We start from the raw sequence: 16,830 nt of genomic DNA, 5'->3' as shown, positions 1-16,830 counted from the left end.
ATAAACTTTGCCCTTCATCCTCGCAGAGACTCTTCTGTCACATAACACACCTGACACATTCCTCCACCCGTTCCAACCTGCTTCGACCCGTTTCTTCACTTCCTGACCACACTCACCATTGCTCTGGACGGTTGACCCCAAGTATTTAAAGTCCTCCACCATTGCTATCTCTTTTCCCTGTAGCCTCGCTCTTCCCTAACCAACACTCTCATTCAAAGAGTATCAGATCGAGTAATGAGGCTGAAACTTGAACTTGACGGTGTTATGTATAGTAACTACCTGTGGGGCATAGCCACTATGCCCCACAGGTAGGATGTGACCTAGGAGGTGAAAGAGAAATTCTGGAAGGAGATGGACGAAGTCGTTCTGAGCATCCCAGACAGAGAGAGAGTTGTGATTGGTGCAGATTGTAATGGACATGTTGGTGAAGGAAATAGGGGTGATGAAGAAGTCATGGGTAAGTACGGCATCCAGGAAAGGAACTTGGGAGGGACAGCTGGTGGTAGACTTTGCAAAAAGGATGCAAATGGCTGTAGTGAACACTTTTTTCCAGAAGAAGCAGGAACATAGGGTGACCTACAAGAGCGGAGGTAGAAGCATGCAGGTAGATTAGATTTTGTGGAGGTTACTGACTGTAAAGTAGTAGTAGGGGAGAGTGTGGCTAGACAGCATAGGATGGTGGTGTGTAAAATGACTCTGGTGGTAGGGAGGGAGATTAAGAAGACAAAAGGCAGAGCAGAGAACCATGTGTTTGAAGCTGAGACAGGACGAGTGTTGTGCAGCTTTTCGGGAAGAGGTGAGACAGGCTCTCAGTGGACAGGAGGAGCTTCCAGAAGACTGGACCACTGCAGCCAAGGTGATCTGAGAGGCAGGCAGGAGAGTACTTGGTGTATCTTCTGGCAGGAAAGGAGAGAAGAAGACTTGGTGGTGGAACCGAACAGTGCAGGAAATCATACAAGGAAAAAGGTTAGCTAAGAAGAAGTGGGACACTGAGAGGACATGTATGCCAGGTTGGACACTAAAGAAGGAGAAAAGGATCTATACAGGTTGGCCAGACAGAGGGATAGAGATGGGAATGATGTGCAGCAGGTTAGGGTGATTAAGGATAGAGATGGAAATATGTTGACAGGTGCCAGTAGTGTGCTATATAGATGGAAATAATTCTTCGAGGAGTTGATGAATGAGGAAAATGAGAGAGAAGGAAGAGTAGAAGAGGCAAGTCTGGTGGACCAGGAAGTGGCAATGATTAGTAAGGGGGAAGTTAAAAAGGCATTAAAGAGGATGAAAAATGGAAAGGCAGTTGGTCCTGATGACATTCCTGTGGCGGTATGGAAGCATCTAGGAGAGATGGCTGTGGAGTTTTTGACCAGGTTGTTCAATAGAATTCTAACGCGTGTGAAGATGCCTGAGGAATGGCGGAAAAGTGTGCTGGTGCCCATTTTTAAGAACAATGGTGATGTGCAGAGCTGTGGGAACTATAGAGGAATAAAGTTGATGAGCCACACAATTAAGTTATGGGAAAGAGTAGTGGAGGCTAGACTCAGGACAGAAGTGAGTATTTGCTAACAACAGTATGGTTTCATGCCTAGAAAGAGTACCACAGATGCATTATTTGCCTTGAGGATGTTGATGGGAAAGTACAGAGAAGGTAAGAAGGAGCTACAATGTGTCTGTAGATCTCGAGAAAGCCTATGACAGAGTACCCAGAGAGGAACTGTGGTACTGCATGCGGAAGTCTGGAGTGGCAAAGAATTATGTTAGAATAATACAGGACATGTACGAGGGCAGCAGAACAGTTGTGAGGTGTGCTGTAGGTGTGACAGACAAATTTAAGGTGGCGGTGGGACTGTATCAGGGATCATCCCTGAGCCCCTTCCTGTTTGCAGTGGTGATGGATAGGCTGACAGATGAGGTTAGACTGGAATCCCCGTGGACCATGATGTTTGCAGATGACATTGTGATCTGCAGTGAAAGCAGGGAGCAGGTGGAGGAACAGTTAGAAAGATGGAGGCATGCACTGGAAAGCAGAGGAATGAAGATTAGCCAAAGTAAAATAGAATATATGTGCATGAATGAGAGGGGTGGTTGGGGAAGAGTGAGGCTACAGGGAGAAGAGATAGCAAGGGTGGAAGACTTTAAATACTTGGGTCAACCGTCCAGAGAACTAGTGAGTGTGGTCAGGAAGTGAAGAAACAGGTCCAAGCAGGTTGGAACGGGTGGACGAAGGTGTCAGAAGGTGTGTTATGTGACAGAAGAGTCTCTGCTAGGATGAAGGGCAAATTTTATAAAACAGTGGTGAGGCCAGCCATGATGTACGGATTAGAGACAGTGGCACTGAAGAGACAACAGGAAGCAGAGCTGGAGGTGGCGGAAATGAAGATGTTGAGGTTCGCTCTCGGAGTGACCAGGTTGTATAAAATTAGAAATGAGCTCATCAGAGGGACAACCAAGGTTTGATGTTTTGGAGACAAAGTTAGAGAGAGCAGACTTCGATGGTTTGGACACATCCAGAGGAGAAATAGTGAGTATATTGGTAGAAGGATGATGAGGATGGAGCTGCCAGGCAAGAGAGCTAGAGGAAGACAAAAGAAAAGGTTGATGGATGTCGTGAGGGAAGACATGACGGCAGTTGGTGTTCAAGAGGAGGATCAAGGAGATAGGCTTATATGGAAAAGGATGACGCGCTGTGGCGACCCCTAAAGGGACAACCCGAAAGGAAAAGAAGAAGACCCTTGCTATCTCTTCTCCCTGTAGCCTCACTCTTCCACCTCCACCACTCTCATTCATGCACATATATTCTGTCTTACTTCGGCTAATCTTCATTCCTCTGCTTTCCAGTGCATGCCTCCATCTTTCTAACTGTTCAACCTCCTCCTCTCACTGCAGATCACAATGTCATCTGCAAATATCAAGGTCCACGGGGATTCCAGTCTAACCTCATTTGTCAGCCTATCAATCACCACTGCAAACAGGAAGGGGCTCAGGGCTGATCCCTGATGCAGTCCCACCTCCACCTTAAATTCATCTGTCACATCTATATTTATAGCTATATATTTATGTGGACATCTATAGTCTGTAAATACTGTGGTGGATTTATGTAGTTGTCAAAGATCTTTAAAAGAACAGAACTTGTGGCCTCAAAGTAGAATCAACTTACACTATCTTATTTAGATGTTAAATTGTCATTGAATGTAACACATATTGAGAATTCAATGAATGGAGGGAATGAACAAAACAAAAACAACTGCATTTGTTTTAAAAGACTCATATTGTATATACAAATGTGAAGGTCTGACAGCCCAAACCCCAAATCACCACATGCATATAACCACTCACTTATTTACAAGAGATTCTTGACACTGAGTAGTACTTTTATCAAGTTACAGCACTTGTTGCCTTACAGAAGGTGTGGGGAACCTTTTTCGCAGATTTCGAAATGTAGGAAAAACCTATGATGCAATATTGAAACAACTCCATCCATTCATCTATCTTCTACAGTGCTTATCCTCACCGGGATCAGGAGTAAGCCTAATTAAGCTGACTTTGGGTGAGTGGGGGTGTTCACCCTGGACTGGTCACATGTAGACAAGCCATCCACACATTTATACCCAAGGACAATTGGGAGTCTTCAATGAACCTAACATATGTTTTTGTGGGAGGAAGCCGGAATACCCAGAGAAACCCACGCATGCACAGGGAGCGCAAACTCCACACTGGAAGGCCAATACCCAAACCTCAGAACTCTGAGGCAGATGTGCTAGCCAGCGCAACACATTCATTGTATACATTGGTGCGTTGAGATACAAGTGACTCAACTTACAAGTTTTTCGAGATTCCGTAATTTCTTGTGTATAATGTGCACCCATGTATAATACGCACCCCCAAAGTTGACTTCAAAATTCTGGAAAACCCTTCTACCCATGTATAATGCATTTTTACAGTGCATGATTTTGCTTCTACACATGATCAAAACATTAAGTACTATGCCTTACAGTCTATTAGTTTAATCATAACGCTAAATAGCATATATGCAGTGGTGCCATCACATGTAGGCAGAAAATAACAGTACTCAGTGTCGTATAGTCTTTATCCTCTTCCAAGAAAGACTATTATTGGTGCCATACTAATGAGCTGAGGAGTTGATACCTCACATTGAACAATATATCTGTGTCTTATACTGCCCCCAGGTGGCCAAGGGAGGCACACCAGAAAGAGCAGCAAGAAGGCCACAAAAACACTTACATTATTTTTAATTCTGTGTAAATATGTCATCACTGTATTTTTATAAAGTACAAGCTATTTTTCCTCATTAAAATACAGTACACATTACAAAAACATTTGGGGAAGACTGGAACAGATTGATGGTATTTCTGCTCATTTCAAGGGGAAAAGATGATTTGAGAGTCACAGAACAAATTAAACTTGTATCTCAAGTCACCATTGTATTATGATATTTTGTGGCAAATGTTTTAGGACATTATATAGCAAGTCCTCTGGGATTTGACTTGATTTTAGAACTGCGTGGCAGGCCAGCTCAAACATTCTCATGGGCCTGATACTACTGTATGACCCGCGGGCGGTAGGTTCTCAACCTCTGCTTTATACAGAAAAAGATGTCAGGTTCATTTCCCCTAAGAGTTGTAATGAAACCGTTTACTGGAGACAATGTGGTAAAGTACCGGTATTTTCCGGGTACCAAATTACTTTTCTACAATTTAATCTTCCAAAACTTTGGGTCTAGATTTAAATGAAACAGTGCTATGATTCATTAGTTAAATTGGATGCTTCACTTAATCTGGATTTATCTGAACAGAGCAATTTCTGAAGGCCAGTGTGCAGCATGGCAGGACGACAGCCAGCGAGCGACTCAGATTTCTAATCAGTTTATCCGGTTTGCTCTCGTTATCACCGCCCGCAGCCTCCTCCTCGCCCTCCTGCTCCCCCTCACCAACGCCCTCTCCCTCGGGTGGGCACAGCCGAGGCTGGAAGACCACATCCAAAAACTCCAGTCTGTGGAAGCCGGGGAGACGGCGGAGCATCGTGCAGTTGTGGACGATCTGCATCTCGCCGAGAGTGCAGGCCTTCAGGTAGAGGCGCTTCAGGTCCTTGAGGTGGCTGGCGCAGAGGAACCCGGGTACCACCTCCTTGCCGCCAAGGCTCAGCTCCTCTAGTCCGAGCCATCCCGATCCTAACCCTGAGGAGGCCATTGGCCTCTGGTAACCCTGCCGCGTGGTGATGCTCATTTCCAGAAACTTAAGCCGGAACAGACCTTCCAAGCCACAGACCCCTTCCTTGGCGGCACAGCCTCTGAGCCCATTTGCAGTCACACGAAACGTGTCGCACAACTCCAGTCGACTGAGCCTCTCCCATGATGTTAGACTCTGCAGATGCTGGTCCTTGAAAGAGGGAATATTGTTGAGGATTAAACATTCAATAGAAATCCCAGAATGTGCACCGCATCTTGTTCCTTTCTGTTTAACGCTGGAAGTTGCCTGCATGCTCTCTTGAGACGAAGCAGGCAGGTCCTGGTTGAAGAAGCCCTGAGGCAGCTCACAGCCTTGCAGCTCCAGCACCTTCAAAAATGGCGGTAGGAGCTGGCAACTGGGGAGGCTTCTAAAGTCCGTGTGCAGAAGGTAGAGCTTGCTCAGGCGAGGGCACTTTGTGGACAAAGCTTTGAGCCAAGCCTCAGAGAGGAAGGTGCCTCCACGGACAGAGAGGAGCAAACCACGCAAGCGTAAGCATCTTAGTCCACCACCGAGATACTGGCGCAGAAGGACCCACAGGATACGGGATGTCATCTTATTGAGAAGAGAGAGAAACATACAGTGGATATAAAAAGTACACACCCCTGTTCAAATGCCAGATTTTTGTCATCTAAAAAAATGAGAACAGGATAACACAAACCTGTACCTGAACTTAATTAAAAAGAAAAATAATGAAGACGTGCATACCCTCTTACAACTGGGGATGTGGCTATGTTCCGAATTAACCAATCATTCCAATTCATGTTAAATGGGAGTCAGCACACAACTGTCACCATTTAAAGTGCCCCTGATTAACCCCAAATAAAGTCATTAATTAATTTATTTAATTTCTAGCATGAGCCTTAAGGGTTTGTGCTGATATTTTTTTTATTTGGAACAGTTCATAATTCCCTCCACCTTTACTAAGGCCCCAGTACCAGCTGAAGAAAAAAAGCCCCAATGCACGATGTTGCCGCTACCATGCTTCACTGTAGGTATGGTGTTCTTTTGGTGATGTGCAGTGTTGTGTTTCCTCCAAACATGCCTTAGACAAGTTCAACTTGGTTTCATCAGACCATAGCACATTTTTTCACATGCGTTTGGGAGATTTAAAGTTTTTTTTTTTGGTTTTGTAAAATGTAAACGGGCTTGGATGTTTTTTCTTTGTAAGATAAGGCACCACCCTACCCCATAGCCCTGATATATGAAGAAGGCAGGAGATTGATGTCACCTGTATCAAACTTTCCAGAAATTCCTGCCTTTCCTTCAATTTCCTTCCTGTTGGACTCTTGGCAGCATCCTTTACCCGTTTTCTTCTCGTCTTTTCATCAATTTTATAGCCAAGGAGATATTTTCGCCACTTGTTGTTGGCTGTCTTTACTGTGTTCCATGATATATTTAAAGGACCCATACTCTCCAGATGGCGTATATTTCACTAACAAGTTCTCTTTATGTATTTTTTGCTCAAAAAATTAAACTGGCAGTCATTTCCAATAATATCAATCCGTTTTTGGAGCAATCGGTAAATAACTAATCCCCTGGGTCCCCACAGATAATTATTTTTATCCATCAATCCATCCATTTTCTGAGCCGCTTCTCCTCACTCAGGTCACGGGCGTGCTGGAGCCTATCCCAGCTATCATCGGGCAGGAGGCGGGGTACACCCTGAACCGGTTGCCAGCCAATCGCAGGGCACATACAAACAAACAACCATCCGCACTCACATTCACACCTACGGGCAATTTAGAGACTTCAATTAACCTACCATGCATGTTTTTGGGATGTGGGAGGAAACCGCAGTGCCCAGAGAAAACCCACGCAGGCACGGGGAGAACATGCAAACGCCACATAGGCGGGGATTGAACCCCGGTCCTCAGAACTGTGAGGCAGACGCTCTAACCAGTCGTCCACGGTGCCGCTTAAGCACTCTCATTCTGGAAAAAGAATTGACTAAAATCATTGTCTGTTTCACTTCATTTTTCACTATTACCAACTTCAAAGGCTAATCTCAAATGCATCCTCCAGGAAAATATTAATATTTTCTGTTTTTATTGGCTATTTCAGAATTTGAAGTTAGTTTATTCTGTGTTGTGACATAATCCCTCACATCGCTCCGTCGCTTAATACATTTAACATTAACATCCGTAAACTAATTAGATAATTGTAGGCGCGTTTCCTAATTAATTCAAGATGTACAACGGATCAGCTCTTCTCGACGATGTTATGTGTGCTTCGCGGTTCCGCTGGGACTGCAACCAGGGCAACGACCCGCAGCACATCAACGCGAAAATACAAAAGACCAGTGCAACAAATACGACACTGGCTGATCTGGTGAACAAAAATGTTGCTTAAACGTAAGAGTAGCAATAGAGGATGTCTGCTCCAGAGGTGGGTAGAGTAGGCAAATATTGTACTCAAGTAAGAATACTGTTACTTGATAATAATGTGACTCAAGTAAGAAGTAGTCCTCCAAAAAATTACTTAAGAATAAAAGTACACAGTGAAATAATTACTCAAGTACTGAGTAAATAGTGAGTAATTTTTGATTTTTTTAACCACAGCATGAACATCACTTAAAAAAAATAAAAAATAAAATAAAATGTGAATGTGCAAATTCTGATATTGCTGTGTGTGCGTGTGTTTGTGTGTGTGTATGCATTCAAAACTAAAAAAAAAACATCTGCAATTTACTTCACAGTGTTTTCTCAAGTTATAAGTGAGCTGAAATACCCACGTTTGGGCAGACAGTGCCAGACAAATACAAGAATACGTGAAAGCTGTTGTTTTTGTTCGTCTAGCACACCGATGCCTTCATGGTAATGACGACCTTCCCAACATGGTCGCCATATCGGCACAACGATCATCGGGGCTGGCTTATCTAGTGTATTAACACTAGATAAGCCAGCCCCGATGATCCCTATGCCCGGGAAGCCCTATGGAAGACGTCGTGTGACTTTCTTGTGTCGTTTGATTGGTGAACTAGACTTAAACGTCACTAATGCTTAAATTGGATTGGCGCAAACAGCACCCAATGCAGAAGTCGTCGTCTCGCGCACGAAATAGTTGATAAATACGCAATAATTGATCAATAAAAATAGCGAGCGACAATTAGACATTGTAAAAGTAACATTACTTTTTAGCAGAAGCGGCGGAAGTGTTTTTTCTGGTCTCGTCAACTCCTGTGACTTATCCAAAGCAGGTCCCTAGCGGACAGGCGGAACCTCAGGCCAATGCGTTCAACATATTAGTGTGCCGCGGAGTAATATTCACAATTCCATCTGTGTGCGGATGGTGGATGTATGGAATGGATCGAGCTCCCAGCGTTCAATGAGTACGAAAAAGCCTATGACGACAGCCTCTGAGCACATTTGCAGTCACACGTATACACTGTAAAGTGTCAGATTTACTCATATTTTATACGCCGTTTTGTCGCTGTCGGGCGGAATCCCCCCACCTCCAAAGTGCCAACTTTTCAGGAAAACATAAAAACGACATCTAGCTTGAGTTTCCAAATACCATTTTGTGCAAGTTGGTATTGCTCTTTTTTTTTTTTTATTTGTTTAACCAGGTAAGGGAATTGAGTATGGGGAGAGAGATGTCTCAAAATTATTTACACGTGTTTTTCAAATCCACAAATATATCCGTGATTTACACATATTTTTCAAATCCACAAATATATCCTGCGATTTACACGTATATTTTTCAAATTCAGAAATTATTTGCATGTGTTTTTCAAATTCACAAATATATCCGTGGTTTACACGTGTTTTTTAATGTTGTGTGTGCATGTATCATGACTTATCATTTGTAAATATTCCATTTTGCTTGTGAATTGTTGAAAGTGCGTTTGTGGCTCAGCGGGCTCGTGCATTTATTTTTGAGACTTCACTATATATAGACTGAGAGAAGTAAAAAGTCGCAACAACAACAGATTATAATGTTTCAGACTCAACCATTACAGAATAGCAATCCAACATGAGGTACTAAATTGTAGCAGCAGTAAAGTACACAAACCTTGAACAAACAAATGCAGGATTCATTTTCAGGTTAAATGTTAAAGTTACCGAGAATTAAGGGCTGGAAGTCAAGATATATTGTTCCATTTTTCTTACCCCTTTCCACGCAGTCAAGTCGACAAGTCTCCACAGTTTCTGATCCTTTACGAGACGTCTCCACCGCTTACACACTCTGAAAGGACGACATTTCAACATCACACGTAACTTTAAATCACGTGAGAAGAGTCAAGAGTAAATACAAGTATTCCTCACAAGATAATAACGGACAGGATTTATTTTTGGGAGACTCAATCTTCATTCGCTCTCACCTCCCAGCTCTGACAAGCTCGCGCACGCTCAAATATGACAGCACGTCAATTAAAATGTTTTCTGGAAGGTAGTCGAGGTTACACGTTGTAAATTCATCCATTGTGTAAACAAAACTGTGACCTATACACCTCTTTCTTTTTTTAGCACGGACTACTATGTCGAAGCACACCAGGTGCGCCCTCATGAATACTCCCCCGGAAACGTCAAATGGTTGACAGTGCCTGGTCGAAACGAGCCTATTTTAATTGTTTCAATCTTCATGTCTGAAGACATAAATGTATTTATTTATTTATTTTCTAACAAGTTTATATTTCGTTCGAACAAATAACTGTTGACTAATATATATTTTTTCAAACCTCACTGTCACGCTAGCTAAAATGCGGTAAATGAACATCCAACATTGCGCACGCGCCGTTCACCGGGCAAGATGGCGACTATCAACGGTGGTGGAATGGAAGTGGACGGGGCAGGCGAGTCCTTTAGCACTTATTCAATTACCTTTTCCACTACAGCGATACGAATACGCACGCTAATTAGTGCGCTCAGTTCCCAAACGCGTACTTGTCTGTCTCCGTTGGCGAATACGTGGGGTGAACGCTCCCGGGGCGAGTTTGCTGACACGGCGGCTGTGCTTCCAAAGCTGTCAACACATGAAGTAGTTTGAGGCCATATTCCATTTATGTTTTTTGTATTATTATTATTATTATTTTAATATTTAATCTGTCTCATTGCACAGCCATAGATAATATTTGAAGTAACTAAGAATTACCCAAATTCCGTGACACTATTAAACAGTTGTTCTTCTATTAACGCTATCGAAAATGTAAATTCCCTTAGTTTGTGATCATAATGTGTACTGCGTGGGACTTCTAATGTTGAGAACTGCTTTATAGTACACACGTTGAAGTGTTATGTGGATGTTTTGGTTGTCTCTGCATCTACAGCCAGCCCCAGTGTTATGGCCTCCGGGATGACTGGCAGCGTCTCGGTGGCCTTGCACCCTCTGGTCATCCTCAACATATCTGACCACTGGATACGCATCCGCTCACAGGAGGGACGACCCATGCAAGGTAAGCGTTCCACCTCCAATACTACTAATTGTGTGCCAACTGTGTCTGTCTGTTGTTGTTGTCTCGCTTATTATTTTAATTTCCTCAGTGATCGGGGCTCTCATTGGGAAGCAGGAGGGCCGAAACATCGAAGTGATGAACTCCTTTGAGCTTCTGTCACACACGACAGATGACCAAGTGCACATTGACAAGGAATACTACTACACTAAGGAGGAGCAGTGTGAGTTGTTGTGTTTCGGGGCAGCCTCTGTTTGTCTTGATAACGCTCTCCTGACTTGCAAAAACAATAACAGCATAGACTAAAGCATTCTATGCTCGGTCGGAGATTTTGAATTGTGGACAAACTCGTAAGAAATAGGAATTCCTGATTGTTGAGTGCGTCCTCTTCATGCAAGTGATATTAGCTTGGCAAGCAACCAGTGTGTTTTGATTGAGCAAATTGGCAAAAGATTGAAGTCTGATAAATCTATTAACATGTCCATATTAGAGGTGGGGGACTCAAGTCACATTAATTGACTCAAGTGTGCAATTTTAGGACTTGGGACTTACTTGGCTAAGACTTGACTTGCTTAACCCATGTGATGATTAGACTCGCTTGAAATTTAGCGGGGACTCAACTTTTTTTTTGTCATGCCGCAGTAATTTGGGATTGCTTGAAACTTGAAGGTTAAGTCTTGAATCTTAAGACTTGCACAGAGAATGGATATAAAAAGTCTACACACCCTTGTTCAAATGCCGTTTTGTAATCTGAAATAAGAGGAGATGTGGCTGTGTTCAGAATTAACCAATCACATTTAAACTCCAGTTGATTAGGCGTCACCACACACCTTGCAGGATTTGAAGTTCCCATGATTAATCCCAAATTAATTTAAGATTTTTTGTCGGCTTTTCCTGGGTTTTTTGGGAGTAACATCTTACAGCACAAGCCGTGGTCTGCAGAGAGCTTCGACAGAATCAGAGGGATCTCATTTTTCAAAGTTATTAGCTAGGAGAAGGGTACAAAATAATTTCCAAGTCTTTAGGTGTAACATGCAACACAGTGAAGACCATCATCATCAAGTGGAGAAAATGTGGCATAATAGTGACATTACTCAGAACTCAATGTCCCTCCACAATTGATGAAAAGATGAGGAGAAACCTGGTCAGGAAGTCTGCTAGGACGCCAACAGCAATATTCAAGAAGATGCAGGAATTCCTAGCAAGTACTGACTGTTTAGTATGTGTGACAACAAACTCCCATCCTCTTTTCTCATTTCTGTGGGCTGTGGGGTTGGGTAGCAATGGGGAAGCCTTATCTTACAAAGAAAAACGTCCAAGCTTGGCTACATTTTGAAAAACTAACTTGACATCTCCCAAACGCATGTGGCCACATCATGTTTAGAGGCTGTTGTTCTTCAGCTGGAACTGGGGCCTTAGCCAAGATTCCATATAGCAGTCAGTCTTAGCACCCAATTGTCAGGCGTCTGAGACCACTCCATATGGAAAGTGCCTTGTGATAACTTTTGTCGGAATTTGGCGAAATCTTTTAGGCCACTGCCCTCACTTGTCCCCAATGCCGGTAGACTGTAACAGTGAAAAGTAAAACATAATGTCCTTTGTCCATTTAGCGTGCTTCCAAAGCTCTTCCTGGGTTTGAAATGTTTTTTGGGGTGGGGGGGTAATCCTGCTAATCAACTAACAAACTATCCAACCCACATACCCATAATAATGTACAATGTCATATGTAGGGACCATCATAAACTGAGTATTACCTGTATACAGGTTGTTTGGTAATGCTTTATAATTAGCTTATTAGCTGGTGTGGTTTCAGTAGGAAATTGTAGTGTTTTGTTCATCCATGGATTGTTATTCAAGTGTCATGTTTCATGTGGTTTTCATGTCACAGTCAAGCAGGTGTTCAAAGACATGGAGTTCTTGGGTTGGTACACTACAGGTGGCCCCCCAGACACGTCGGACATCCACATTCACAAGCAGGTGGGAACGCTTTATTAGAGCGACGAGCCTCCGTCACGCTTTCCATGTTGTGACCTCGACTGTCGTTTCCGCTGCTGTCAGGTGTGTGAGATCATCGAGAGTCCGCTCTTCCTCAAGCTTAACCCGATGACCAAACACACTGATGTGAGTTGCTTATTCACTCATCACATACAGTGGAGCCTGTAAAGTCGAGCACAATCCGTTCCGGGACGCTGGACGACCCCCGGTTTGTTTGGTTTTCGATTAGATTTTTTTATTTTATTTTTTTCTTCAAACCATAGGAAATCATGTAACTAGAAGTCTGTGTGCCTTTTTACATCATCAGGTAATGAGACTGAATGAGAGCTGCAGTATATAGTATGTAGCAACTACAACTGGGCGATGAATACATTTTATCGATTAATTCAAGTTTATTTGTCAGGATGATTAATTTGCATTTTCTAGAAGCGAAGAAGAAAAAAATGCCTTAAAATCGGATTTTGTGATTAAAATTTGGTTTCATTATAAAGTGGCAGCTGTACACGATTAAACAGATATTACACATACAGATGTGAATGTGAACAGCAGCAAGACTTGTCAGCAGCATTGCATGTAGCAAAATTAAATAATGTACAGTGGTGTGAAAAAGTGTTTGCCCCCTTCATGATTTATTTTTTTGCATGCTTGTCACGCTTAAATGTTTCCCATCATCAAACAAATTTAAATATTAGTCAAAGACAACACAAGTAAACACAAAATGCAGGTTTTTATTAAGGGAGTGTAACCATTTTGTCTTTGTTTTCTTCAGCTACCTGTCAGTGTTTTTGAATCAGTAATTGATATCATCAGTGGCGAGGTAACCTTCCTCTCAAATAAGCTTACAAATTGGACCCTTCAGTGGCTAATCTATTTTTTAAAAAAAATTGTTTTTTTGTTTTTTTTGTTTTTTTTTTATTTTTATTCTCCCCTCACAGGCCACAATGTTGTTTGCCGAGCTGAACTACACTCTGGCCACGGAGGAGGCCGAGAGGATCGGTGTGGACCACGTCGCCCGCATGACGGCCACCGGCACGGGCGAGAACTCAACAGGTAGAAGTCGGAGCGAGCCGATGGAAACGCACGTGGAATCTGCTTCTGAAATCCGCTTGTGATGCTTCCCGCGACAGTTGCTGAGCACCTCATCGCCCAGCACAGTGCCATCAAGATGCTGCACAGTCGCGTCAAGATCATTCTGGAGTACGTCAAAGCGGTGGAAACAGGTGAGACACCCTTGTTGGTTAGCAGCCAGTTGGCTTGTTCTTTCTTTCTGCTTTGAAATGAGACACTTCCTTTTTGTCACATCATTAAGTGGAGGCCCTTTATTGGCCTAGTTGTGCTCAATTAGCACTTGTGGGATGTCACACACCCCTTTAGCGTTAACGTCGATGTATTGTTTATTAGGCCTGGTCCCCATGCACACTTGACATTGTGGAAAGTGTTTTGAAAAGTGTGTACATTTTCAGTTGGACGTAACACAGGTTTTAAGGGGAGTGACAGGAAAAAAACAAAGCGGGGAGACGGTGAAAAGATAACGAAATAATATTAGACTTTACACCGATCTGATCGGTATCGGCCGATATTTAGCATTTCATGCTGATCGGCTTTGTCGTAATTCGCCGATTGATCGGCTCCACAAAAGACATTTACTCCGCGTCACCATTGTGCACAGTATATTTGAATTCAAAAGCTAGTTTATTTTTAGCCTAGTTATTTTAAAAAAATAAAATAAAAATAAATGTCGGCCGTGTGGGACAGACAACACGTCTGAGACAGGCAACACGTAATTCCCGGATCAGACTACAAGACAAATTTTCTCTTTCACGATTGCACTATGTCAGACTACTGCAATAGAATCTTGTATTCCAATACCACCGCATCCCGCTTTTTACGATCATTGGGCTTTAGCTTGTCAACTCAAATGCGTCCGGATACACTCGTTGCCGTGGTGACAACAACAAGAGTGGATCACGCCGACTGTTTTATAAGAACAAACATGCAGGCATTCTGTCGAATCATGCTCTAAAGTTTCGGTGTGGGTGGCGTAATTTAATTACAGTAAGTTAGCACCCATTATTTCTGTCATGTTGTAATGTTGGTTTGACCTGACTGATTAGAATACATGACCTGACTAGAGCAGTGATTTCCAACCTTTATGAAGCCAAGGAACATATTTTAGAATTGAAAAATCTCACGGCACACCAACAAACAAAAATGTCACAAAAAGTGGATACATTAATTACTATATTTACTTCCTGCCATCTAATAGAAGACCATTCATTTATAAATGTTCTGTCTGTCACTATGCCTCACTGGCATAAATAGAGGAACAAAGATACATTATTTATTGTAAATATATATTTTTGGAGCAATTAAGTACACAATTATATACAGTAAATGAACAGGTCATTTAAATAGACACATTCCTCCATCTTGTGATCAGATCTGTGATCAGTTATCGTTTTTTTAAACTCGCGGATTGATCTGTGATCGGCCCCAAAAATCCTGATCGTGTAAAGCCTAATGCAAACCATCACATGGTCAGTAAGAGTCCCAGTTGATGGTGCTATTTTTCTTACGTGCTCAAATCATTGCTGTTTTATGAAATTTAAGAAAACATTAAGAACATTTTTGTTTATCAGATATGACAAAAACAATACATTCAAAATTTGCAGACATATCTTTTGTCCCAAGAAACACAAAGAAAAATCTAATCCACAATATCAGAACGTTTGATTTATTAGGATTTTAAATAAACGGACACAATATTCCAACAATTTTATTTTTTTACAGAAGAAATTTGGTTCATCATTGGTGCATTTGCATATTTATGGATTTTTTTACCTATTCTGTGAAAATCTCTTGCTGTTTTCGTGCCCAGGCCAAAGCAATAAAAGTAGTACTTTTGTGCCAACTGGTGCAATCGTGGTCTTGTGATGCGTTTGAGATGTCCTGTTATGTTGGCGGTCCTTGAATTTCAAATCCGTTTTAGGGCTGAGTGTCAATTTGTGGGGATTTTCGTTATTCGTGGCAGGGGTCGGTCCTTAACCCCAGTGAATAGCGGGGGTTCACTTTCACTGTATCCTTTTTGCATGGTCGCTTGTTGCCAGGGAGAATTTATTTCTATTTGTCAAAGGTTTGACTCCTTTGTATGACAGGTACTTCAATACATGAGTGCTATTTTTTTGGGGGGTGATATTTAAGGATTCATCCACATGTTGTTATTTTTTGCCTTTTCCCAATATGACTTTCTTCAGGCTTCTTAGCGAGTTTTTCTTTTCAATGCTCTATACATTTGATTTACTCTCGTAAAGTGCTGTTTTCAGAGTACTTTCCTTCCTGTTAGCTGACAATGCTTTAAAATTAATCTCGTCAGTGCTTGAATTTTGTATTTTTTTTCTCTCCCTTGTCCATCAGGAGAGGTTCCGTTCAACCACGAAATCCTACGAGAAGCGAACGCTCTGTGCCACAGACTGCCGGTCCTAAGCACTATTAAGTTTAAAACGGACTTCTACGACGTAAGACCCCCTCCCTCTTTTGTTATTTTGGTTGTGACCACAAATTTGTGCCTTTCTAACCCCGCCCCAATTTTGTACCCGCCGCAGCAATGCAACGACGTGGGCCTCATGGCCTACCTGGGCACCATCACCAAGTCGTGCAACAGCATGAACCAATTCATCAACAAATTCAACGTCCTGTACGATCGACAGGGCATTGGCCGTAGGATGAGAGGACTTTTCTTCTGACGCGCCAAAAAGGAAGGGTCTTTTTGTTGTTGTTTTTGTTTTATTGGGAGGTCGGCGTCAAGTCGCTGCTCTAGCCACAGCAGCTTTTCAACCCTGCTTCAAGTGTAACCCAAAGCACTTAGCGGCACCAGTAAACAGAGGCTCTTGTTTACCACTGGACATGAACATATTTTATTTCCCCCTTGTTTATTGTAATTTGATCATTCTGTATGTAATAAAAGATTTACTGTTTGTTTTTCCATGCGACTTCTGGATCTCCTTGAACGGCCGTTCGCATTTTCTAACACATCAGAGTGCTACGTTTTTTGAAAACATGCTTGTGAAAAGTCCTGTGATTGATTTATTTTTAATTTGTTCTTTGCCTTTTGAAGTTTTCTTCCTGCTGTTTGACAACCCTGGAGGTTTGGCAGGGGGTGGGAGAAGTAGAGGGGCTTCCGGTGGATAGGTCAGCAGTTTT

The 16,830-nt window shown here is 42.5% G+C and overlaps 2 protein-coding genes across 5 annotated transcripts; one reads left to right on the top strand and one right to left on the bottom strand.

Annotated features, from left to right (window-relative positions):
• Positions 1-3,241: 3,241 nt before the first annotated feature.
• Positions 3,242-9,768, bottom strand: LOC133484663 (F-box/LRR-repeat protein fbxl-1-like). Of its 2 annotated transcripts, XM_061787586.1 has the most exons (4): positions 9,568-9,768; positions 9,356-9,431; positions 5,493-5,798; positions 3,242-5,396 (listed from the first exon to the last, which is right to left on the bottom strand). In XM_061787586.1, the coding sequence occupies exons 1-4, from the start codon at positions 9,750-9,752 to the stop codon at positions 4,791-4,793; spliced, it is 1,173 nt and encodes a 390-aa protein (XP_061643570.1). In that variant the 5' UTR covers positions 9,753-9,768; the 3' UTR covers positions 3,242-4,790. The 2 variants fall into 2 exon arrangements, with proteins under 2 accessions (XP_061643570.1, XP_061643569.1); XM_061787585.1 differs by having other exon boundaries at positions 3,242-5,798.
• Positions 9,769-9,826: 58 nt separating this feature from the next.
• cops6 (COP9 signalosome subunit 6) lies at positions 9,827-16,619 on the top strand. Of its 3 annotated transcripts, XM_061787589.1 has the most exons (11): positions 9,827-9,845; positions 9,941-10,038; positions 10,513-10,638; positions 10,727-10,858; positions 12,524-12,612; positions 12,694-12,756; positions 13,400-13,447; positions 13,566-13,680; positions 13,758-13,850; positions 16,045-16,145; positions 16,233-16,619. In XM_061787589.1, the coding sequence occupies exons 2-11, from the start codon at positions 9,996-9,998 to the stop codon at positions 16,371-16,373; spliced, it is 951 nt and encodes a 316-aa protein (XP_061643573.1). In that variant the 5' UTR covers positions 9,827-9,845; positions 9,941-9,995; the 3' UTR covers positions 16,374-16,619. The 3 variants fall into 3 exon arrangements, with proteins under 3 accessions (XP_061643573.1, XP_061643574.1, XP_061643575.1); XM_061787591.1 differs by lacking the exons at positions 9,827-9,845; positions 9,941-10,038 and adding an exon at positions 10,075-10,223; XM_061787590.1 differs by lacking the exons at positions 9,827-9,845; positions 13,400-13,447 and having other exon boundaries at positions 9,922-10,038.
• The last annotated feature ends 211 nt before the right edge of the window (positions 16,620-16,830 follow it).

This window comes from Phyllopteryx taeniolatus, chromosome 10 (genome assembly GCF_024500385.1).
Source record: "Phyllopteryx taeniolatus isolate TA_2022b chromosome 10, UOR_Ptae_1.2, whole genome shotgun sequence".
In the NCBI taxonomy this organism is placed as follows: domain Eukaryota; kingdom Metazoa; phylum Chordata; class Actinopteri; order Syngnathiformes; family Syngnathidae; genus Phyllopteryx; species Phyllopteryx taeniolatus.
The sequence above is the reverse complement of the archived record's forward strand: the minus strand, read 5'-3'. Positions and strand labels throughout refer to the sequence as shown.